The following is a 26,290-nucleotide window of genomic DNA, read 5'->3' on the forward strand; positions in this document are numbered from 1 at the left end:
TTTTTTTTTCATCCAATGAACCAGCAATCTTTTTCTAAGAGGGTTGTGTGATTAAGTTTTTGTTCTCAATTGAAATCTAAAACAAACCCAAATTTTGCATTTCATTTGTTATATTTTAAATTGGAAGAGAACAAAATTAAAGATAAGTAATTGTATGAAATAGAATTCATTCCATTTCATTCAATTATTATTTTTAAAATCTGGAAAGTGGAAAATTATTCTACTCATCCATTTTTATTCTATTCCATATCAGTTCATGAATCCAAAAGTTCTTATGTGTTGTTTTGTTTTTTTTTTGGATTCAAAAGCAATAAACTCTAAGCAGGAGCTATATTGCGTCTGATGATGCATATCTCATGATAGTAAATATAATAGTTGGAACAAGAAGAAACAAGATTCGAAATCCGGTCCTACATATTACTATATATATATAATATTCCTATCAACTGAGTTATTCTCACAGGAATAATATTTTTTTAAATTGTATAATAAATGAAATGTACACTTTCAAATCGCAGTATTTACAAGTTGTCGAGTTTCGAGTCCGAGTCTAGTGAAGCCCCACTCTAATTGTGACACTTGAAAGAAAATTTTCGAAAAAACATTTTTCGGAAAAGCATTTTTAAAAAATAGATTATTATTAATTTCGGATTCGGAACATTACATATGGACAGATAGGTTTGAAGCTCAAAATTTCCAGCCAAGTAACGTGAATGAGAACCAAAATCTGCAGCAACAAACATGGCAAACAGAGGTCGGTGTATCAGAGATGGAAATGGCAGGTTTGTATGTGCAGCAACAGCTATTCATATGAACATGCATGGAATACATGATATTTGAGAGTGACTCACATTTCAACTTCGAGGTGAAGTTTCTTAAGTACCAAGCGAATTCAGTTGTTCACTTCTTACTTAAAGCGGCCAATTCTTGGAATAGACGCAATGTTTTTTTTTTATTTGATTCCTTCTTGTATTGAGCAACAATTGATTAATGATATGAGTTGAATTTATTTGTATAAAAAAAAAACTCAATAAAAAACATGAATATAACTTATGCCTCGTTAAAAACTTTATTAGAAAAATCCAGTGAAATAAAACCTCCAACGAAGAAAAAGCGAGTGCAAAGTAATAACAACAATCCGAAAGAAGTCACTAAAAAAGGTTGAAATAACAATAAATCAAGCTTAATAGAATCTAACACTAAAGTCTTATAAATTATAATCTAAGTGTCCACCCTAAAAACCAAAACAACATAAAAAAGCAAGAAAAATAATTAAGGAAAACTATATGATTGCTACTATGGCATGGCAATCACTCCTCAGGATCTTCTGTTCTGCATCAATACCATCTCCCTAGCTAGCTCATCATCTGCTCGCACAATTAACAATAAATTATTATTATCAACAAAAAGCATAAAATAATGCATGGAAATATAATTATGCAACACTAATCAATTGCATCAATGCAGATCTAGGAGACTAAGAGTCTCATCAGGGTGACTATTTTGATCCACTTTAGTTTCACCAAAATTGGTGATTATTTTGATGTTTTGTTTTGTCAATTCCCAATAATAGTAGAAAGATTCTTTAAAAAAAATAATAATAGTAGAAAGATATTTACCGTACCAATTATTTTTATAGTAGAAGTGTTGGAACAAGTGTTGAAAAAAATTGAGGGAAGATGGAAAAGATATAAACTCATGTGTAGAATTAAGTGTTAGTGTCAATTGAAAAAAGTTTTAATAAGTCCACAATGGAAAGAACACTTACCTTAGTATGTTTATATATGTGAGTCGACTCTTAGGGTGTATGTGCCTCAAGGGGTACCCAGTTTTATAAATGGGGGACGTATTTTCGGAGCTTAAATAAGTGATTTCGTGCTAACGGTCAACTCTTAGGGTGTACCCCAAGGGGTACCTAGTTTTGCGGGACGTATTTTCGAAACTTAAATAATTGATTTCATGGCCACGACCTGGCCGACCCTATCCCTTTTGTTGACCATCCCTTTATTTTATTTTTTTGGTTGACTGATTGTATTCTTTTCTTGGTTGACTTGTTGACTATTGACCCGTTCCGCACAAAATGTTGACTATCATGTGCGGCGGCGCCGTCCATGAAACTGGCTGTTAATTTCGGTATAATGACATGAAACGTCTTAAAGAGAGCGACCTAGTCCATAACTCAACTAGATAATTTCTTCTGTGCCTAATTTTTCAAAACGATTTTCTAAATAAAAAAATAACAAGAAGTTTTTTGATTGGACTAAGTCCATCGATTTTCACTCTCATATTGAGAGGAGTGTTTCTGGTTAAAATTTGAGGGTGGCATACATGGTCATGGAGTGGGAAAGGCCAATGAGGCAATTGCCTCAGGCCACTCAGCCATTACTTGTACAGTATTAAATATTTTTTATCATCTAATCTATATAAGAAAGTTGATTGTTCTGGAAAACTCACAAATAATTTTGCTTCAAATGCTGCCATGTGTCTAAAGTAAGAGTATTTGATGTCCAAAAGTTGTGTAACTAATCTAATATTGCTGCAAATCGAGCCATATTGTGAGCCAACCAAACTATTTTGTAAGCTTGTGAGAGAAAAAGTTGCTTTTTGGCAAGCAATGGTTACATGGAAACAAATCTGGTTGCTTTTGAAACCAAGCCAACCAAGTTATTTTTTATGCCAAATATTAAATGCAATTGTCACATGTCATTGTCATCTTTTCAACTTTGTCATACACTTATCCAATGGATCATACTCATATTCAACTCTTTATTTTCCCACAAAAAAACAATTTAAAATTTGAATAACAAATTTCATGAATTATATTTTTTATAACTTCTCATTTCTCTCTCATTTTATACATTTTTTTTTGGAATAGAATATAATCTATACATTTTACACGGGATAACTTCTAACTGATATAAATTTTAACTATATACGGGATAAATTATCACCAATAAAAATTTCAAAAAAATTATCATATATGAGACAAATTTTAACTAATTTTTTTTTTCAAAAAAACTATTTTACACGGGATAAGTTATAACTGACATAAATTTTAACTATCATATAAGGTTTAAACTATCACCATCACTGATAAATATTTCAAAAAAATTATCATATGTGAGCCTAATTTTTTTTTTCAAAAGAACTATTTTACACGGGATAAGTTATAACTGACATAAATTTTAACTATCATATATGGGATAACTTTAATATCAAAATTTACATTAATCTATACTTAAATAATTATAATATACTAAATAAATCAAACATGTTGTACCAAAAAAATAAATCAAAAACTGGTTAAAATATGGTATGATTGGTATCAGATACGGGACAAATTATAACCGATAAAAAAATTCAAAATAATTACCATATATACTAATTAAATCATACGCGGGACAAAATACGATACTAATTTAAATACGAAAAAAATTATTTATAAGTACAAAATATATATATTGGTAAAAAATATGCTTTCTCATACGGGATAAATTATAACTTATAAAAATCTCAAAATTACTATTATGTATACTAAATAAATCATTACATATTAATGAAAGTCCTTTTTTTTTTTGCAAATGATTGTCTTAATGCAATATTTTATTTTTTCAATTTTAATTATGTAACTTAAAAAAATATTGGTGTAACATTACGACTTACGACCAGTTGTATATATATAAATATATAAATTAAATCCTTAAGGAAAGAGTTTAATCCTGGAGCGGGAAAGACCAATGAGGCCATTGCCTTTGACCACTCAGCCATCACTTATTGTTATAGACTACTCCCTCCGGTCCTTATTATAAGGAACAATTTAGAAAAAATACACATACCAAGAAACCTTATCTTTCTTAATAAAAATTCTAAAATTTTACAATCTATTCCAAAACTAACCTTGGTGTATTAATTTATCCTTAGGGAATATGTCACTCTAATTAATGCATAACTTTGGAATTGATACAATTTAATAAGGGTAAAAATGGAATTGTAAGAATAAATTTAATGATTGTTTCTTATAAAAAGGACCAAATTTTTTTTCCAAATTGTTCCTTATAAAAAGGACCGGAGGGAGTATTTTTTTTTTTGGACCATAACAAAATATAACATTAACCCATTATCAAAAAAACAAAATATAACATTAACCATCAGTTCAAGGTTGTTTTCAAAACAGAAATTAACAGAACTCAGTTTAATCTAATGTGTAGACGAAACAACAAATTCACTCTTGCAAAATCAATGTGATCCAAACTATAACATTTCAAAGTAACAGACAAGCCTAAGCTTCCTCATTACAGCTGGCATTAATGAATGCTCTTCCAGGTTGACGGTTAGACAATGGTCCATGACATCCGAGGAGCTTAGCATTCACACCACCATCAGCCAAAATTCTGTTCACTGACTTTAATTTCAGATAATCATTTCGGTCAATCTTGGTGAATCCCCACTTCCTGCTAACAATGATCTTTTGACGGCCAGGGAACTTAAACTTAGCACGACGGAGGGCCTCCTGTGTGTGGTGGCTGTTGCTGTCCTTGCAGCGGACTGAAAGAAGGACCTGTCCAATAGCCACTCTAGCACAAATACCTTGTGGCTTTCCAAAAGCACCTCTCATACCGGTCTGAAGCCTATCAGCTCCAGCACATGAAAGCATCTTGTTAATCCTAAGAACATGGAATGGATGAACTCTGACTCTCAAGTGGAAAGCATCCTTTCCAGCGAATTTAGCCATGTACTTGTTGCAAGCAATCCTAGCAGCTTCAAGTGCCTCACTTGAAACATTTTCCTTCTCCCAACTGACAAGATGAACACAGAAAGGAAACTCATCAACACCCTTCTTTTTCATACCGACATCGTAAATTCTGATCTTGGGATCAGGAACACCACGGCAGAAACGTGACTTAGGGTATGGCTTGTTTTTAATTTGACGGTAACACCTTGCAGGTCTTCTTCCCATGGCTGCATTGCTGTTTATAGACTATAAACAGACACATTCTACTTTCTTTTGATGCAAGTTTTGTTCTACAATCTTAGCATTTATGATACCTTTTCAAAAAAGTAAAATCTAACCTACCTAGTTACTAAAGGATTAATTTATTTTTAACATTTTTTTTAATAATAACTAGTGATTCAAAACACAAGGACAAATACGAAATGTAACACAAATCTCTATAGTCAAGACGAAACAAAACACTTGACAATAATCAAAGGATATATATTGAACAATAATTCCATAGAGGTAAAAAATAAAATATATAAAAGAGAAGTTCTTGTTGTGTACCTTGCAAATGTTAGGATATGATGGTCTCATTCAGCACATTAGAACGTAGGACTTCCTGTTTACAAAACGTTCACGCTCAAGTAATTAATAAATCACATTTTAATTTCAAAGTACTTATAGTAATTGCAACCGTAAATAGAAAAAAGAAATTCATATATGAAGAGACTAATTTCCTTGTGACTTATAAAAATGACATTGTGTACCTTTTCTATGAACAATTGTTGAATAGTTGTGTTAAGATCACCTTTCCATTTCTTATTTCCTACTTCAACTCGAATTTCGGTTAGGTATGGAGCTACTAAGATTCCTGATGAGAACATCTCCATTTGAGGGCATCCACAAACAGTGAGACGTAACAAAGATGGGAATATGAATGCTTGTTTCCCATAACAGAAACTTCCCAAACTTGACATAGAAGTAAATTCCATGTCTTCCAAGTTTTTAAATATGATGCTTTCCGCTGCTTCTTCTTCATCAATCTTCACAATATCCAACATCTTCTCACAATTTGATATTTCTAATCTTTTGAGTTGTACAAGACTTTTAGCAGTTGTGGAAGTTATTAAATAAAGAAGCTCTTTGCAATCGTCCACTTCCAAATAGGTTAAATTTGTGAAAGATGCAGACGATGGTACCAAGCTTATTAAACTTGGACAAGCCAATACAAGTAAGCCTTCAAGATCTTGTAGAAGAGGATGATCCAGTGGAAACTCTTCCTGCCATATGTGCTCAAGCTTTTCCGATGCATTAACCCACAAATTTCTTACTTGCTTTGAAATTTTCATACTCAGATAACCATTGGTTCCGTTCACGGGGAACAATATTTCAAAAGAACTATTACGCACTTGAAACGTTTTAACATTATGAAATATTTTAAGGAACTCATTCATGAAAATAGCCGGAGTTTCATTGAAGCGCTCCAAGCGAAGAAGTTCAACTTTATGAAACATATTTTCTTGACAATAACCATTCAATATCCCCAACATATCTATGCCATTTATTGCCAATTCCTCTAAGTTGGGGCTCAGCTGAAAAATTAAACATCCAAAAAGAAAATAAATACTAGTTTACGACACAAAAAAATGAAGAAAAAAAGACAAGGTATGGTGGGATTTACCTTTTCAATAGAAAACAGAGGTTGTTGAAAAAGCATATCATGATTTTCATCTACCGGGTTAGGCTGTTGGAAATCTAAATGGTTGAATGAAAATATCTTTAATGCTTCACAACAATATACATTCAAAATCTTCAATGATGGGCACTCTAAAGCATGCTTTCGTCGATAGAAACTCGTTAAAATTTTCAAACGAAGTAATGCCAATTTCTTCAATTTAGAAAAATTAAAGCTACTTGTCATTGATCCTTCTTTCAATGAAACAATTTCCTCAACTCCACAAGAGTCTATCTCAAGCATTTCAAGATGTTCAAGATCTTCACATAGTGACAACGGAAATATATATAACAAACTTTGACACGAAGAAACTCTCACCGTGCATAACTTTTTGAAGCTTATAATTTCATGAGGATCCTCATTCCATATGTGATTCAATTTTGGTAAGTTGGACAAACTCAATTTTTTCAATTGAGTGCTTTGTTTTATCAACATGTCTTTAGACTTCATACCTTTCACATCAAACACTGCTTCTAATGAATCACAATTTCTTACTTCTAGTTCTTCCAATCCATGTAGAACTTGCATTACATTTGACGGAAAAAGTACATGTGTTAAAAAATCACATCTTTGCACCACTAGATGTTTCAAATTGCAAAACACATCTTTTTCAAGTTGGCCATACCACAAACTTTTTAGCTCAGGGTAGTCGGATAAGGCTAAATATTTGAGTTTACGAAATGCAACCTGAACAATCAAGAAACAAATCAAAGATGCTTCTAATTAGTCTGAAACTAACCTAAAATAAATAAATTGTTGGATTAAAGTAAATCATACCTTATCATCAAACAACTTCTTAACTGTTCCGTTGAGGTCACCCACCCAACGATTTTCTTCATCATTTTCTTCGATTTGTATATTTTGAAGATTTGGTGTGTCAGTCACTCCCAATGAAAAATGTTCCATTCGAGGACATTCTGTGACAACTACAACTTCGAGCAACGGAAACATAATGGGGAATGGACATGAGCAAAATCGACAAAGCCGTGGTAAAGAAATTAGTTCGAGAGATTGTAAACTGCAAAATACAATCTCATTTGTCTCATCTTCTTCACCGTTCACTATATCCTCAATCGAATCACACATTGCAATTTTCATTGTTGTGAGTTTGACTAGACTCTTTGCTGTTGTGTATGTAATCAAATTTATCAATCCATTGCAGTTTGCCACCTCCAAATAGGTCATGTTTTTAAAGGTAGCAGAGGATGGAACCAACTTTATCAAACTGGAACACTGAGCAACAATCATTCTTTCAAGAAAATGTAGAACAGGGTCCATTTCAAATCTTTCATTCCATATACATTGAAGCTTGTTCAGGTACCATAATTTCAACTCTTTGAGTCTCGGGATAATTTCATTTTTCTTTTCTTTACTTACCAATTGTTCACCTTGAAATATCTCCTTGAAGGAACACCATTGGACTAAAATGGTTTGTAAATTAGGAACATTTTTCAAGAACCAATATGGAAAAATAGCTTCTTCATCATTGTAGAATTCGCTCACACCAATGAGGTTGGCTTTGTTGAATTGAACCTCTGAATATTTGCTATGCAATATCATGTCAAAATATTTAATATTCATGTTCACTTTCTCCATATTGAATACCTGTTGCAACCAATTAATATCACATTAAAACCAAATAATTAGCCTCAACCGAGCATTATATTGCACAGACAAGTTGACTACGAATGTTAATTGGTCCATTGGTGATTGACGCTTGATTTGGTAGGGAGGATCACGATTCAATACCCCGCAACTGCGACCGGGAGGGGACTGGAACAACTTGTCAGAACTGACCCTCGAACCAGATTAGAGGGTCCAATAGACTGGATACTGGTGGTGAAAAAAAAAAGTATATTCAGAGCAAAGATCATATATTTTTTTCCACTACCAGTATCCGGTCCACTAGACAAGTGGTTTCAACCCCTCCCGGTCGCAGTTATGAGGGATCAAACCGTGGTCCTCCCTACAAAGTTCGGTGTCAATCACCATTAGACCAACTAACAATCAGTAAGGATGATATATTTTATGTTACCCTTACCTCTTCAATCACGAAAAGAGGTTGATGTGTTGAGATATTGAGCTCATCATTTATGGCATTTTCTTGCTGTCTAAAAGGCTCTATCTTAAATAGATATAATTTTGGACATCCGAACATGTCAATCATTTTCAATGATTTACATTCAAGAGAATGGACTCCCAAAAAGAATGCCTTAAGTTTAGTCAAATCAGTAAGTATAATGAATGTTAAATGAGGATACACAAATTTAACTATCTCCACCACCTCTGTTATTTCATCCTTTCCAACAATTTCTTCAATACCACAATCACGTAACTCAAGAATTTGAAGTTTCATCATATCTCTAGCTACTGAAAGTGGAAATATTCTTAACAAGCTTTTGCATTCCTCAACAAACACTTCACTTAAACTCTGAAATCTCATAGTGGTATGTGGATCCTCCTTCCATACATGCTTCAATTTTGGAAGATTAGATAATTTTAATTTCTTCAATTGAGTAGAATTCTTCACAAGATCAATTTCTTTTCCAAATTCACCTTCGAAATCAAAAACTGCTTGTAATGAATTACAATCTTTGACATCTAATTCTTCCAAGTTCCTTAGGACTTCTAGTAAATTTGGTCGAAAGAGTGCCTCGGATAAAAAATCACATTTATGAACCACAAGATACTTCAAACTCCTAAATGCATTATGCAACTGAAGTTGACCACACCATAATTCTTTTAACTCAGGATGTTCAGATAGTTTTAAATGTTTGAAACTACCAAATGTCACCTGTGAAAATAATTGTATCACAAGTTTGTTCAAACAAAAATAATCGATAATGAATTTACCAAATCTATACACATTGTAAAATGCATTGCAAATTTGAAATACAATTATCATAATCATCATCAGGAAAACAAAAACAAAACAAGAAAGCACAAATCATTAATTTTTTTTTTAAATAAGAAATTAATTCGAAATCAAGCATACCTTATCTTCAAACATGCTGGTTATTGTGTCATTTATGTTTCCGTTCCAAAACCATTCTTCATCATTTTCTGCAATTTTAACTTTTCGAAGATTTGGTGTACTTATATATCCCTCAGAAAAAACCTCCATGCGAGGACATTCTTTCACAATTACTACTTCCAACAACGGAAACTTGAAGAAGCACTTACTAGAGCAAAATTGTTTGAGGTTAGGCAAACTTTCCAACATCAATATTTGTAAACTAATAAATGTAATGTGAATATTTTCCTCTCCGGTAATTATTTCTTCAAGTGAATTACATTCTTTTACCTTAAGTGTTGAAAGTTTGTCCAAACTTTGTGTCGTTGGAGATGTCAATAATTTTTTTAACCCATTGCAACATGTTATCTCCATATATTCCAGATGACTGAAGGTGGCAGAGTAGGGCAACAAATTTATCAAACTAGAACACTCCTTAACAAATAAGATTTGAAGGAACTCAAGAACCGGGTCAATTTGGGATCCTTCCTCACAAATATGTTCAAGGTTAGGTAATGCACTCAATGTCAACCTTTTGATTTGTGTGTGAGTCTTCTCACTCATTCTTCCTTCATCTTGAAATATCTTCTTGAAGCAGCTCCTTTCAACAACTAGTGCTTCAAGACTACGCACATTTTGAAGAAACCAATAAGGAAATGTATCTTCATTCTTATAAGCAGACAAACCAAGAAATGTGAGTTTTGTGAATAAGCCACTTGAGTTTTGGGCTTGCAATATTATGTTAGCATCCTTGTGATCTATTCTCAACTTCTCTAAATTTGGAATCACCTAAAAGACATTTAAAGAGCAATTGAAAAGAATTAAACATTTAATATATTATAGATAGATGGATGGATGGATAAGATTTATGTTTTTTTTTAATCGTTCAAGAAATATGCAAGTGTAAATTTACATAATTAATATGCATACCTCTTCGACAATGAAAGGTGGTTGTTGCATTGATACAAAGAGTTTGTCCTCTTGAAAATTGGAGCGTCTTTTATATAAAGGTCTGTACAAATTCAATTTTTCACAATTGACAACATCAATTTCCTTCAAAGATGGACATGCTAGGGCATGATTTTTAGCATAGAAACCCTTGAGTTTACCCAAGTGCCAAAGCAATAAAGTACTCAGTTGATTAAACTCAAATAATGGAGCTGCATTCACGCTGCTAGATTCTTTCTCCTCTGCAACAATTTCCTTCATGTTTCCACAAAATTTTATATGAAGTTCCTTGAGATGTGAGCAACGGGTGGCTACGGAAAGTGGTAATAGATACTCCAAACCTTCACAATTATTTAGTTTTACATTTATTAGATTTTGAAAACTAAGAATTCCTTGAGGATCACCACTCCATATCTTTTTCAGCTTGTGCAATCCATCGATAGTAACTTCTTTCAAATGTGTTGTATCTTCTACACTGCTACTTCCATTAAAATTCAATTCAAATATTTCTTCCACTAAACTGCAATCTGTGATCTCTAACATCTCTAACTTATTATAAGTTTTCTGCAATGAAGAAGGAAAAACCACCACAATTTTGTTACAATTGTTCACTTGCAACATCTTCAATGTTTCAAATTGGCAGTGCCATATTGACTTCAAGTTGTCCATGTCCTTCAATATGATTTTTTCTAATTTCAAAAAATGTACCTGTGCATTCATAAATAACCAGTATCATTATAAGTATTTTTTTAAAAGGAAGTTCAACATTAATTGGAATGTTCCTAATGGTAAAATTAGCATACCTCTTTTGATGCATTGTTTCCCTGTTCTTTAGCTATAATCTCCTCCATCATCGCACAATTACTTATTTCTAGGTGTTTGAGGTTCTTAAAACTTCCAACCACGCTAGATGAAAATAAGTACTTCAACCCATCACAATTATCCACAATCAAGCTAGTCAAGTTGTGCATTGAATGAAGATTGTCATTCCAAATATTATTCAAATTGAGTGAGCTCAATTTAAGGTTATCCAAATTAGGAAATGCAACCTGCATAAAAACATGTTTTAAAGTTTGGACCGTAATCAATGACAACTAGTAAAAAAGAGTTCAAATAGTTGCATTCGTTACTGTGAAATTAGGAAAACCAAGAGAGTTGTGAGGTGATGTGAAATATGCTTTATAACAGTTCTCATTTTTAAAGTGGTGATATATACTATATGAAGGATCGCTTTTAGCCTTTTTATTAAGTATTTATCAACGGAAAATATTGATAATCATACAAATATTGATGATGATACTATTAATTAATTAATCAATCTGTTTTTGCATACACAAAACAATATAAAAACTTATATCATTAGTATTTACAGAAGCTTAAAAACAAAATAACATACCAGAGCATTGAAAAATGGTGAAGAATCCGTCGAATAATAAGAGAAGAAATTATCAAGCATCTCCAAATGTTCTAAAGTCAAAGAACGCAATTGAAGAAACTCAATCTTTTCATTATTTGCACTTAATCTGTTGTCTTCGAGCACTATCTCTTTCATAGAATCACACCGACAAACATCAATCTCAGAAAGGGAAGAAAGTCCTTTAACCATTGTAGAGGAAAAAATATATTTTAACTGGATGCAATTTTTGACTTTGATAACACTAAGACTTCCAAAAGAAGTAATTGAAAGTGGACCATGACATATATGCTCCAAGTTTTTAAGATTGTGAAGTACTAGAGTTTCCAAGATGGGAAACGACACATGGATTCGATTTCTCTCTTTCCAGTCAACAATGTGCTTCATGTTTGCATTATTTTGGACATGGAGATATTTCAGTAATGGAAATCCTTCTCCATTTAGCTGATAAAGCACATTTTGAATTCCATCTACATCATCCAAGTACAACTTCTCAACACTTCTAATCAATGCTTTAATTGCATGCTCCAAATGTATATTGGTACCAAGTTTGAGCATCAATGTTTTTGAAGTTCCATCTTTAATGTCAGACCATTCCCATACATTTCCAATAGCTATTTTATATTTTTCCAGCTTCTCAAACATCAATTGCAAGTCCCTTGGCAACATCCAAGTTTCGCGAATCTGCAATTCTAGAGCAGTCAAGTTGGGTAGTTTCTGAAGCTCACTAATGCTTGCATTTTCAGTTTGAACTATTGAATTTACATCTTCCCAATTAATAGAGGTATTACCCATGTACAACTCCTCCAATTTAGTCAAGTTGGATATGATGTTGGATGGGACTACTTCTATTCCTGAATCGCTCAAATCAAGCATTCTTAATTGAGTCAATTGTCCTATTACTCTTGGCAACTTGATCATCGAAGATTTCCGGAGGCTAAGAATTTTTAAATTTTTCAAACCTTCTATAGCATCCATATTTTCCAAAATACAAGACTCCAAACACAGCGTTTGAAGGTCTGTTAGGAACTGAAAAGAAGTGGGTAATGAAGACAAGTTCAAGGCCGTTAAATCTACCACTGCAAGGCTTCCCATACCCTCAAAAAAATTATCGGGGATTTCTAAAGAACAGTACACACTTACCAAACAGAATAACTTGATGTTTGGACAATCAAACGTTTGAGGAAGCATGTGGATAGGAAACCTATCTAGAAAGATCTGTGTGCACCTTTTTAAAGAATCCTTGGTTGGCCAGTCGTCATTTGGTTGTTTTATTAGAAATACATGTTTGTCCCTACGTGCTATAGAGGTAGCAAAATCTCGAACAAAGTCATGCATTTGGATATGTCCGCCTGTCTTAACTTCAAGCAGACAAGTCGCCTCCAAAGATTTGATTATTGTGTAAAGTCTGGTTCTTGCATCATCCATGGTATTAATATGCTTTAATATGTTCAAACCTATTGCAAGTTTCAGGAAGTACTCAACATCATTATCAGAGAGTAATGCAAAAAGTAAGAAGAGATCCCTTATTTCATCACTCTCCAAAAAGTCATAACTTAATTCCAGAGCAGAATAAGTTAGTGCATCCATCTCTATACCATCATTACTTTGTAATTTCCGTAATGCATATTTCCAAAATTGAACATCCTTCTTATTTCTCATTGCACGCGCTACTGTCACTATCCTAAGAGGCAAACCTTCACATTTTTGGGCAATTTGAATTGCTACATCTGTCAAATTGCTATCTTTAACCACATCACCAGCCATAAATTGAAACAAACTCCATGTCTCATTTTCACTCATAAGTTCAAGTTTGAAAGTGAAATTCTTTGGAACATCCATTTGCAGCAACACATCTTGATTTCTACATGTCATCAATAATTTGCAACCATTATGTTCATTACCAAATGGGATTCCTATTTTCTTTAAATCAAGCATGGTCCATATATTATCTAGAATGACAAGGATACTTTTCTCCATCATGATTCTTTGTCTTAGGCGATTTGCTCTTCCATAAATTGTCTCCTCATCAAATCGCAAACCCAACGAGTCTGCAATCTCCCCTTGAATTGTTTTAAAGTCGGCATTTTTGGATACATGTGTTTTAACCACTTTATCAAACAATTTGCGTTGCTTGGATATTTGAGCAACTTCCTCCACTAGAGTGGTCTTACCCACCCCACCCAACCCATAGACACCAATAATACATGAATTAAGGTCTTCCAGAGCCTTCACAATATCCTCCTTAAGTAACTCTCTTGTCTCATAATTTTCACCACCTTTTGCAGAGGAGGAGGCTACTCCATCTAGGATGGGAAGGTAACCAACTCGATCAAACATCCCTTTTCCTTGAACTTGAACGACATCTATTACAATTTTTGTGGCTTTCCTACTTAGTTGATGTCGTAAAATCAAATTCGGGAACTGCCATGTTGAGCACCTAGCATTGGAACGACGAGGATCTTTTTGAAGTTGATTTGCTTTTTCAATGACCTCATTTACTTTCTCCAACCAATTCACAACGTCTCTTTCGATTTCTTTACCATTTCCCCTTTCTTCTTCAATCGAATGGACCATTCTTTCTCGTTCAGCCTCAAGGCGTACAACATGAGCTGCTAACTTCTTGAAATTTCCTTTATAGAATATCACGTAACTTGCTTGACGTCCAATAGGCACAAAGATTGAATCTGCAACTTTTTCAACAACAGAAACCAGAATTTCCATTGATTCTCTTTTCTTCTCCTTGTCTTTGTGGCTTGAGTCAGTCTGAAAGTGAAAACAAAAGATAATATTTTCGGATGAGTGGAAAAGAAAAAAGAGAGACATTTGAAAAGGTGAGAACATTATTCCAATGGACCGGTAGAAGCTCCCTATTACATTACTTCTCTTTTGACAAAAGACTTGAAGCAGAATGTATATAGATTTTAGATTTAATGCCCTATATGTTATTACATAAATCGTTAATTTATCAATTTAACGACTTAATGTACCGCTCCCTATTATATTACTTCTCTTTTGACAAAAGACTGCAACAGAATGTATATAGATTTTAGATTTAAAGCCCTATATGTTATTATAGATTTTTACAAAATTAACGTTATATTTTAGAATGTATATAGATTTTAGATTTAAAGCCCTATAATGTATATAGTTTTTTTTTTTTTTTTAACTTTTGTCCCTTTAAAAAAATCAGATTTTAGATTAAAAGCCCTATATGTTATTATAGATTTTTAAAAAATTCACTTTTCTTCATCTTTCCTTATTCTTCTTTAATTTTCGTTGCCACCTTCATAAATATCTTCAAATAAACCCAGGATATATAAAAACCCCAGAGAACATGTTCAAACAAATTCACCCAAATTTAGGGAAGCTCTTATACCATTTCCTTCAACCCCTTTCTTCAAGGGTGGAAACAGAGAACATTAGGGATTTTCATGAGACTGTAAATTAAGGGAGGAACATGCCAATTTTGGTGTTCACAACAAAGAGGGAACTGTTTTAGAGCACAAATATATGTGTAATAGAGGAAGATCAGCAATCTGATGGCAACAAATTGGCAGAGGTTCAGGTAAAAAAATCGAGCAATTGTAAAATTTGAGGGATCAAAACTGTATTTAGGTCAAAGTAAAATAGAATCAAGTAACGTATTTTATGACACGTGTCGACTCCACGTTTATTTTTAATTTATTTTATTAATTTTCTGTTTTTTTAAAAGATGATTTAATTTGACATAAATATCTAAACAAATTTTTTTCAAAATATATTATTTTCTTCTTTCAATTTAATATAGGCTTAAATATGCAAAAGGTCCCTGCACTTACGCGTCATTTGAGTTTTAGTCCCTGCATTTTAAAATCCTTTCATTTTGCCACTGCACTTTCATTTTACTTTAAAAATGGTCTCTGAACCCATTTTTTGTTGAAGTGGCACATTTTTTTATGATGTGTCAATTTTATTTTACTTTTAAAAAATTACTTATTTAAGGGTATTTTGATCGATTCACTGCAAAATTAAATTAGTCATCAACTCTAAAGTCCAGTCAACAGTGACAGATCAGCAAAAATGTGTCATTTCAACAACAAAAAAAAGGTATGGGGACCATTTTTAAAGTAAAATGAAAGTACAGTGGCAAAATGAAATGTTTTTAAAATGCAGGGACTAAAACTCAAATGACTCGTAAGTGCAGGGACCTTATGCATATTTAACCCTTTAATATATATATTTACAACTACACACAGGTATTATATATATCCTAGAAAAATACCCGTGCATTCACACAGGTCTCTTGCATATTTTATGTGTCTATATAATATAGCATTACTATAAAATATGCAAAAAACCGTTAAATATTTGCACCGTGCCTGTTGCACATTTTATGTGCGCAATGATAAAGTCGATATGTTAACATTTTGAAAATTTGTGAATATTTTCAAAATATCATATTTCTATAAAATATTTATTAATTTTTTGTGCAAAAATCTATTAATTAATATTTTCACTGCACTTGGCTTTAATTTTAGAAATATATTTGTATTTGTATATCCCGATATAATAAAGTAGATAGAGAAAAGTTTGAAAACTCGTGAATATTTTCAAAATATCACAATTAATGTAGTATTTTTATAAAGGGGTTTTCTAACATAGACCCTAGTTAGGTCTAAGTTAGCAAGGTGCACCTTTTCAATTGGACTAAAATACTCATTCTTTTAATTTTTGAAAGAATAGAGCAACAGGGGCATTTCTGTAATTTTCTGCAATTTTGCCAACCATATACACGCGCCCCACCTTCTTAAACCATTAATAGACGCGTACCGAAGGACCATGGTTACAGACCGTTGATTTCCATCAGACAGCCAAGATCTGATCTCATCAAGACTGTTTGATCAATCAGACAGCCCAGATCATCCTGATCCATCAGATTCAAGCGCCTGCGCCACACTGGATTACAACCTGGAGAGAGAAAAATTTGCTTTTTAAAAGTAGGACACGTGTCACACAATGGTTGGCTGGGCGTGATTTTTGTTCATTTTTTACTTTGAACTCAACTATTTCGTTGTAAATTAATTTTTTATTTTTTTATTTTTATACCAAAATTCATAAAAAAAATTTTCTACAAATAGAGACTTGGTTCGTTTGATTTGGACACCGAAAAAAAAACGCAATTTTTCACTACCTTAATCTCATTTATTGTCTACTAAATACGTTACTTGTGTGTTGTAATTTAACACGCACCACTCAACCAACTCACTGAAACCATTATACCAGGAAAATAGTAGATAATATTCTGGAACTTTTGGTATATTTTATGAAATTTTTGGAGACCTGAAACTATTTTTAGTTAATTAAATGAGATAAAACGGTAATTAAAAACTAATGTTTGCTTCTGAAACCATTTTACTGGTAGAATGGTTGCACATAGTTGTATTCTGAAACCATTTTACTGGTAGAATGGTTTCAATGAGTAATTTATTAATTGTGTTTGCTTCTGAAACCATTTATCTGGTACAATGGTTTCAGAGAGTTGTAATCTGAAACCATTTTGCTGGTAGAATGGTTTCAGTAAGTTGATTATTAGTTATTTGCTTCTGAAACCATTTAGCTTGTAGAATGGTTGCACATAGTTGTATTCTGAAACCATTTTACTGGTAGAATGGTTTCAGTGAGTAATTTATTAATTGTGTTTGCTTCTGAAACCATTTTGCTGGTAGAATGGTTTCAGTAAGTTGATTATTAGTTATTTGCTTCTGAAACCATTTAGCTTGTAGAATGGTTTCAGAGATTTATACTCTGAAACCATTTTCCTGGTAGAATGGTTTCAGTGAGTTGATGTAAGGTAGTGAAAAATGAGATTAAGGTAGTGAAAAATTGGGTTTTTTTTTCTGTGTCCAAATCAAACGAACCAAGTCTCTATTTGTAGAGAAAAAAAAATTATGAATTTTGGTATAAAAAATAAAAAATAAAAAATTAATTTACGACGAAATAATCGAGTTTAAAGTATTAAATGAAAAAAAATTAACGCAGCCAATCATATGCTGACACGTGGCCTTACCTTTTCAAAAACTTTCTCTCTCCGCATCATCCTTCCACCAAACGCGCGCCTGTCGGCGCGTGTGATGCACGCGCGCGATTTTTGTCCACTAACACGCTGCCACGTGTCCTGGGGGGAAAAAGAAGTGGGGGGCGCGTGTACTGTTGGGTAAAATTACAGAAATGCCCCTGTTGCTCAATTCTTTCAAAAATTAAAAACATGGGTATTTTTGTCCAACTCAAAAGGTGCACCTTGCTAACTTAGACCCAACTGGGTCTAAGTTAGCAGCCCCCTTTTATAAAATATTTCATTATTTAAATTTCTGTATTTAAATATGCAAAAAACCCGAAACATATTTACGCCATGCCGGTTTCGGATTTTACGTATGCCGGTCTCGGATTTTAGGCCAAATTGGTCTTAACAGTTAACTATTAAGACATTGAATATACACTTGTAGGTATTTTTTAACAACAATAGATAGACTTGTAAGTATTTTTTTAATAACTTTTGGTCTCAAAATTGTGTTGTGTTTTCAATTTTCATGCATACTAACCACACAAACAGGACTTAGAAATAATTCCTAGTTAGAGCACTCTAATATGCCTATTTATGTAACAGGGAAGGAAAATCCAACGAACAAGAAAATCAATTACCAATTTCAAAACACGAATAATTTCAATTTCAAAACCCAATATGAAACAAAGTGAAACAAAAGCAATTAATTCAACCTTCCATCAACATCCAAGCTTGAAGAATTCATACAAAAATCCAAACTCACTTTCAACAACAGAAAAATCCAAAATGTAAAAGGCATCAACAACAGAAAAATAAAGAGGGGAAATTTTTACCTCCTTCAAGCCTTCAACAACAGTAACAAATCCTTATATTTGGGATTTAGGGTTTAACAATGGAAGGTTCGTCGGAAAGTTGGTGCGAAGATTGAACAATGGAGACGGCGAGTTCGTCGGAACGGTGAAATGACAACAGGAACGATGAAATTGTCGAGTTCTGAGTTCGTCGGTGGTGTGAGAAGACGGTGGTAGTGAGAAGATGGTGGTTCTGAGACGGTGGTTTCTGGGTCGGTGGTGGTGACAAGTTCTGAGACGCAGAGACGGTGGTAGTGAGCAGCTCTACGGTTGTTTGGATCTGGTGAAAAATGAGAGTGAGTGTGAAAAGTGAAAATTAGAGTGAAAAGTAACTTCAAAAAAGAAAAGCAAAATGCTAAACAGTGCGTCTGGGCACTCTTTAAGCATCTTAAATAGTAAGTTTTTGTTAAAATTTTATGGAAATATGTGAAATCAACGCCTCGAAAATTGAAATATTCCACTTTTTGAGTAAATTATTTCTTTAAATAGAATGCTTAAAAAGTGCCCCGGGAAAAGACCCAAAAGAAAATTAGAGTGAAAAGTGAAAAAGTGAGGGTGCAAAGTGTTTTTTTAGTTGGAGGGCCAAAATGAAATTTTTGGTGTTGTTTTTATGTGTTTGGTTCTGTGATAGACAGAATTGATTTTGATAGAATTGAGTTTGAGAGAATTGATTTTGGTAGAATTGAGTTTGAGAGAATTGATTTTTATGTTTGGATATATTCTTACAAAAGTGAGTTGAATAAAAGAATTTGAGTGTAAAAATTAATTATAGAATCAGAAGCTACAATTTCTAGCTTCATAGAATCAATTCTGAAGGCAGAACCAATTCTAAGCCAAAATTGTGCTATTGTAAGCCAAAATTGTAGTAGTGAAATTTTTATGTCCCAAAATAATAAAGTCGATATTATGAAATATTGAAAACTCACAAATATTTTTTATGTCCCAAAATAATGTTCCAAAGAGTTTGGTGCGTAAATACTCTCTGTTGACGGTAGTAGTCATTCGTCGTGTCAATGAGTTTGTTGGTTTTGGTGTTTCTCGTGCTCGTGGTGCTTAGCCCCATTGAATAATTTGTATCATTCCTTGATTATAGACGGCTTAGCTTGAAAAAGTCATATTGTTTGCTGTAGGAGTAGCGGGTACATGGACCGTTTTCTTGTTGACGATCGGTTCATTCGCCTCGAATTTTTTTCACTTCTATTTTGTCTATTAGGACAAGAAGTTGTATATATTTTTGTCCTACGCATTTTGCATAGACTTCCTAAGTTAGGTCTATGTTCTCCGATTTAACTATACTAGAACATCGACCCGTGCGGTGCACGGGTCTGATTAGCTGTAAGTTATATAATGATTAAATAAGATATGATAATTCCAATAACGTAAGGTATATGAAAAAAGTTGAGTAACATTAAACGATAGTTCAACAATTATTTTGGAAAAATATTCATACAAAGAAAATTATGTTATATTGCGGAAGACTTCATTATAGACCACATTCGAAGTCTTAGTCGTATCTTTACCGTCGTCATCGATGATCAATATTTTTAATCCTTTTCTAGAAGTAACTCCTGAAATTGCAACATACAACTGTGAAAACACTGACGACGGAAGATATATCCCAACATGCTTTAAAGATTGTCCTTGACTCTTATTAATAGTCATTGCAAAAGAAATCATTATAGGAAATTGTCCCCGTTAAAATTTAAAAGGAATTCTCACGTCAGATGGTGTCAGAGAAAATCTAGGTATGAAAACCTGATCACCAATATTACTTCCTGAAATAATTTTTCCTTCAAGAGCACGTTTTCTCAATCTCGTAATAATAAGTCTTGTTCCATTGCATAATCCTATTTTTTGATTCAAATTCTTTAATAGCATAACTGGAGCTACAACTTTAAGTCTCAACTTGTGATTTCGAAGTCCTGGCAAAGAAATCTTGTTAAAAAATTCGGGAGTATGAACATCATCCACTGTTTGACCGTCTACATTTTGTGTGAGTGGAGTATCATAACTCAAATATGTTTTTTCTTCACCATGAATTAAATCCAACATATAATCATTGATTGTGTCGACTATTGAATTTTTAGGAGCTAGTATAGCTCTATTTTGGAAATACGTTATATCGTTCATGTCTTGTAAAAGTTAGGGATATGTGCTTTCAACGATAGAAGCAAGATGATCACCTGAATTTGGAATCAATAAATCTGATGGAATGTCAAGTTCTAAATCATCGTCGTTGTCATCTCCAATTTCTCCATCGCCAACACCCAAAACCCATTCAAAAAACAATCTTCTTTGTTCAACGTCTGCACTCGAAGCACCACCGAGAAGCCTCATGTTTTTACTCAATGTTAAAACTTCACAAAAATTCCGAAGAATTAATAGTAGCATAAACAACTTCTGGCCTTGTACCTTTGGGTATTACTGGTAGAATTTGTCTAAAATCTCCGTCAAAAACAACAACTTTTCCACCGAAGGGAACATGTTTATTTTTTTCATCAACAGATTTTAAAGTTTGATCAACAGCTTCGAAATAGTGTTTGTGCATCATTGGTGCTTCATCCCATATAATGAGCTTTGCTTTTTGTATTAATAGCGTCAAAGGTTAGGAACTATGGTACATGTTGAAAACTCGTCAACATTTAGAGGAATACAAAACCTTGAATGTGTTGTTCTACCGCCAGGTATAAGCAATGCAGTGATCCCACTTGAGGCAACTGTTAAAACTATCTCACCTTTTGAGCGTAATGCGGCTGACATGACCCTCTAGATAAATGTCCTCTCTGTACCGCCATAACCATAAAGAAAAAACACACCATGTTTGTTTTCGTTAACTCTTGTCATGATTGTGTCATATACTTTACGTTGCTCTGAAGTCATAGTTAACATCAATCTAATATGTTCCTCAGCTAATGATTTTCTGTTATAATTCAATTCGTCGTGTATTAAACTATTTTGTATACCAGGAACTAATAATGTGTCTGCTCTAGGCATTATAGGATATTCTTTTAAACTCTTCTCACAACTACGTAACATCATCTCAATATCTGCTAGTGCATATTGTATTAATTGATCATCGGTTAATATTAAATATGCAATGTTAAAATCAAAATAATGAATGTGATTAGTGACATGACTATGGTTGTGTTTGATTGTATTGCAAAAAAAAAAAAATTTAGCAGAATTGAGTTTGATAATAACTTTCCAAATCACACGTGATAATAACTTTCCAAATCTCACATGATAATTATTCTCTAAATTTATGATCCGGTAGAAAAAAAACATTGATCAGGAAAGACATAAAAATATTTCGTGATGAATAATATAGTCAACAATAATTTTGATATGATATAGTTTTAAAATTGATGGTGCTTATCAATTATTGCACATAATTTTAATCACAATTGGTATACTTGCCATAATGGTTGGAAATATTGCCTTGCATTGAAGGGTTCCGGGTTCGAATCCTAATCAAGACAAAATTGTATTATTTTTTAATAAAAATGGCAAGATAAAATGGAGGGAAAAAGGGAAAACAAATTAGGGTTTAGAATTTGCTTGTGTATACAAGCTTATAATATAAAAGATATATTTTTCTTTTTCAATAATAATGAGTTATAGGGTGAGAATGTTTATCTCTCTACCTATTATCCAAATCCTCTTAATTTATTAAAAAAAACTTATTTTTTAAAAATACTAATATTGATGTAGTATCTCTAATCATTTAATGCTTCAGCCACCGTCACAAACCATCCATCGCCATTCTTGGTCAAGGTATTATTGCTTTTCAAAACTGCAATTTTTGTTCTTAGTCCTCTTTATTCTTGATATTGAAATTTTTTCCCACATCTATAGTTGCAACTCTTATTTTGGGGCGGCGTGGGTGACGGTGGAGAACGGCTATGAGAGGAAGAGGGACGAACAAAGGGGCGGTGATAGGTGGCGATTTGGCGATGTGGCGATGGTGGTTGGTGACTGAGAATTGAGGAAAGAGAAAATTGTCTTATGGTGAAGAGAGGAAGAGGAAAGGAAACAGAATCAAGAATTGACCTTACTTTTAATATTTAATCATCTCAGCCTTTGGATATTTGTTTGCCACATGTCGTGCATCCATGAGCTAATTTTATAGTGTGTTTGGATGAGAGAATTTTTTGAGGTAAAGTAATGTTCCGTCCTCTGAGAGAATTCAAATGATTTGAGGTGAATTTCATTGTTTTAATGATAATTTGAAGAATTTTCAAAATGATGGAAATTTATAAATTATTTTGTTCAAGTTAAATTTAGAAAATTTTAAAATAAAACCTAAAACCAAAGAATTTGAAATTTTTTCTTCTCTATGAACTTTTGAAAATTACTAATTGATTGAAAAACCTAAAATTAGCCAAAAAAACCTAAAATCGACGATAAACGCTAAAATCGGCAGAAAAAACCTAAAATCGACCAAAAACCCAAAATCGATCGAAAACCCAAAAAACCAAAAAATATGCCGAAAAACCCAAAGTCGACCCTAAACCCAAAAAACACGGCAGAAAACCTAAAATCGGCCAAAATCCAAAACTTCGACTATAAACCCAAAAAATCGGCCAAATCCTAAAAAATGACTGTAAACCCTAAAATCGGCCGAAAAACTTAAAATCAACCAAAAACTCAAAAACACGACCGAAAAACTTAAATTCCGCAAAAAATCCTAAAATCGACTATAAACCCTAAAATCGGCTGAAAACCCAAAAAATCGGCCGAAAAATCTAAAATTGTCCCTAAACCCAAAAAACTCGGCCGAAAACCTAAAATCGACTCAAAATCCTAAAATCCGCTATAAACCCTAAAATCGGCCGAAAAATCTAAAACCGGCTATAAACCCTAAAATCGGCCGAAAACCCAAAAACTGACTATAAATCCTGTTTTCGGCCGAAAACAAGATTTATAGTCGATTTTTGGGTTTTCGGTCGATTTTTCGTTTTTCGATCGATTTTTGGGTTTTTGGCCGATTTTAGGTTTTTCGACAGGTTTTTTGGGTTTATGGTAGATTTTTGTTTTTTCGACTGATTTTTTGGGTTTTCGCCCGATTTTAGAGTTTATAATCGATTTTAGGTTTTGGGCCGACTTTTTGAGTTTTCGGCCGATTTTTGGAGTTTCAAATCGATTTTGGGTTTACAATTCATTTTATGTTTTCGGCTGCTTTTTTGGGTTTAGGGTCAATTTTATTAAAATAAATAAAATTAAGTGGAAAAATTTAATTGCATTACCCAACCAAAGAATTTTACAATTCATGGAATTTAACGACTTTATCCAAACAATGGAATTTGAAAATGAAGGGAATTCAATTGAATTAGTTGAATTGCCTAGTATTTAAAATCCTTTGAATTTCTTGAATCCCTCATCCAAACACACTCTTATGTTTCTTTTGAGTTTTTCCTTTGTGATTTCTTTGTTTGTCCCGCCTTAATTAGTGCGGAGTTGTTTGTTATCCTGTCTTCGTACAGTGTTTATCCCGTCTTTGTACGATGTTTATTTCGTTTAAATTTGCAGATTGTTTTCAATGATCCAAATTCAGAGCAGATTCAATGATTTTAGAGTCGTCAACGTTGCAGATCCGGAGGCATGACTATTCCGGGCACTTGAAGTTTATTATATTATTTGTAGGTTTTGTCATATTTGTAGACATTGAGCCGTTTTATGTTATTAACTCGGATGCTATGAGTTTGTTCGCAGATTCATCCTTTTTAGTTTTTAGCGAATTTAAATATGTAATGATTTCGATTGATGTACTTTGCCGATTTGAATGAATGAATATCGTATTTTCGTAAAAAAAATAATTAGCGAACCATATTCATTAAAAAAATTAACCAATCTGTTTTCATCCATTAAAAATTTTAAAACCAATTTGTTTTCATTCATGCCACTAGTACTACTGTGAGGGGTGACCAGCAAAGCGGGCAAGCCCGACCATTCAGGCTCGATCTGTTTAAGTCCGCCTAAAAGCGGGATGAGATGAGTCGAGCCAACTTAGATGGTCGAGTTTAAAATCAGAGTTCACCCTGTTTACTGATGAACAAGCGAGTTTGTAGGCTGGCCCATCAAACAAAAAGTTTTTTTTATTATTTTATTTTTATTTTGACACTTTTGTTGTTACAAAAAGTATACTAAATTACTAATATTATTTTAAAAAATGGAAACAAACAAATTTGTAAAAAAAAATAGCTCATGATGAGACAAATTAAACACCAACACAACATCAGATCAGCATATCTAACAACATAGTTAACTCTTTAAAAAAAAAAAAAAGCTAACAAATTCAAGGTAATTATAAATTCAACATTAAACAATTCTCAAAGTAAAAATAAATTCACCAATATAAAATAAATCCAAAATAAATTTGATAGCATTGAAATAAATCTCAAAATAAAACAAGGTCCATTAATTATATACTATAAGTCCATTAACATATACGGCCAATTCTAACATGAACAATCACATCAATTGGTGCATCATGAACAAGTTTGTGATATCGCTATAATGAATACGAATTTTACAAAATCTACCGTTGGATTGAAATTTTGTATTATATAGATCATCCATGTCAAATTTTTAAAAAAGTGAAAATCATTTGATATGTCATTAAGACCCATCAAAATTAACGGTTTATGAGTTTTTATTAAATACCGTTAATCTTGATGGGTCTCAAAGACATATCAAATGATTTTCAATATTTTTAATATTTGACATGGATGATCCATATGATACAAACTTTCTATCCAACGATAAATTTTATAAAATTCGTATTCGTTATAGCGATTTAAGTAACTATAGAAGAAATTCTCATTAATTAGATATTCAAAAACAATGAAGAGTAGAGGACCTCTTACCTGGATATGAATGAACGGATGGTGCGTTCTACAAGACTGATGATTTAAATTGAACTCTAAACGTAAAAGCTAAATGATCTGCAAACAAGTCAACAACAAGAAGAAGCTGTATTCATAAACAGAAAAATTTTAAGGGATTTACTCTATTAATAAAGGAGAACAAATTAAAGCGTACCTGTAAGTAACCACTTTTTGTTTTTTTTTTCAACTCCAACCTTTGCAATGAACAGAATGAGCACCAAATTAACCTGAAGCAAATCTCTTAGTATATGCGGTTACATTTCTTGACTATAATTTTTTTTTCTTCTTTTTCTGTATGAATGGGAAAATAACAAAAATCTAAAAGGCTAATTAAAAATACAGAAATACGAAAAGATTGAACACTGGAATTTGAATGATAATCAACAAAGTTTTTTTTTTTTTTTTTTTGACTTATGAAAATAACAAATATGAGATAACTTTACTAGTAATTTCTGTTTTTTTTTTTTTTTTTTTAAGGGAAAATAACAAAAATCTATAAAACAAATTAATAATATGAGCAAATAAAAACTCAAATCTGAAAGACAATCAGAAAAACTCTTATTTAATACGATTTTGTTTCAATGCAAACATAATAATTTTTAAGGTGAAATGTAAGGTAGGAATTTGGATGGGTTCAATATATAACTTTGAGATGTATTTTAGCAATCTAAAAATAATACCA

The 26,290-nt window shown here is 32.6% G+C and overlaps 3 protein-coding genes across 4 annotated transcripts in view; all 3 read right to left on the bottom strand.

Annotated features, from left to right (window-relative positions):
• Positions 1–26,290, bottom strand: part of LOC123924644 — a 52,198-nt gene extending 25,908 nt beyond the window's left edge. Inside the window, exon 1 of the mRNA XM_045977607.1 lies at positions 25,803–26,290. The gene's annotated coding sequence lies outside the window, so the exon portion shown is untranslated. The remainder of the gene's footprint in view (positions 1–25,802) is intronic.
• Positions 1,129–25,897, bottom strand: LOC123924632. Of its 2 annotated transcripts, XM_045977585.1 has the most exons (13): positions 25,763–25,897; positions 25,588–25,665; positions 18,704–19,001; positions 11,810–14,593; positions 11,217–11,462; positions 10,396–11,121; positions 9,448–10,254; positions 8,494–9,246; positions 7,230–8,057; positions 6,399–7,139; positions 5,485–6,309; positions 5,282–5,336; positions 1,129–1,367 (listed from the first exon to the last, which is right to left on the bottom strand). In XM_045977585.1, the coding sequence occupies exons 4-12, from the start codon at positions 14,549–14,551 to the stop codon at positions 5,292–5,294; spliced, it is 7,713 nt and encodes a 2,570-aa protein (XP_045833541.1). In that variant the 5' UTR covers positions 14,552–14,593; positions 18,704–19,001; positions 25,588–25,665; positions 25,763–25,897; the 3' UTR covers positions 1,129–1,367; positions 5,282–5,291. The 2 variants fall into 2 exon arrangements, with proteins under 2 accessions (XP_045833541.1, XP_045833548.1); XM_045977592.1 differs by lacking the exon at positions 18,704–19,001.
• Positions 4,095–4,989, bottom strand: LOC123924673 (60S ribosomal protein L10-like). The gene has a single exon (XM_045977636.1). The coding sequence runs from the start codon at positions 4,955–4,957 to the stop codon at positions 4,280–4,282; it is 678 nt and encodes a 225-aa protein (XP_045833592.1). The 5' UTR covers positions 4,958–4,989; the 3' UTR covers positions 4,095–4,279.

This window comes from Trifolium pratense, linkage group LG1, assembly GCF_020283565.1.
Source record: "Trifolium pratense cultivar HEN17-A07 linkage group LG1, ARS_RC_1.1, whole genome shotgun sequence".
Taxonomy (NCBI): domain Eukaryota; kingdom Viridiplantae; phylum Streptophyta; class Magnoliopsida; order Fabales; family Fabaceae; genus Trifolium; species Trifolium pratense.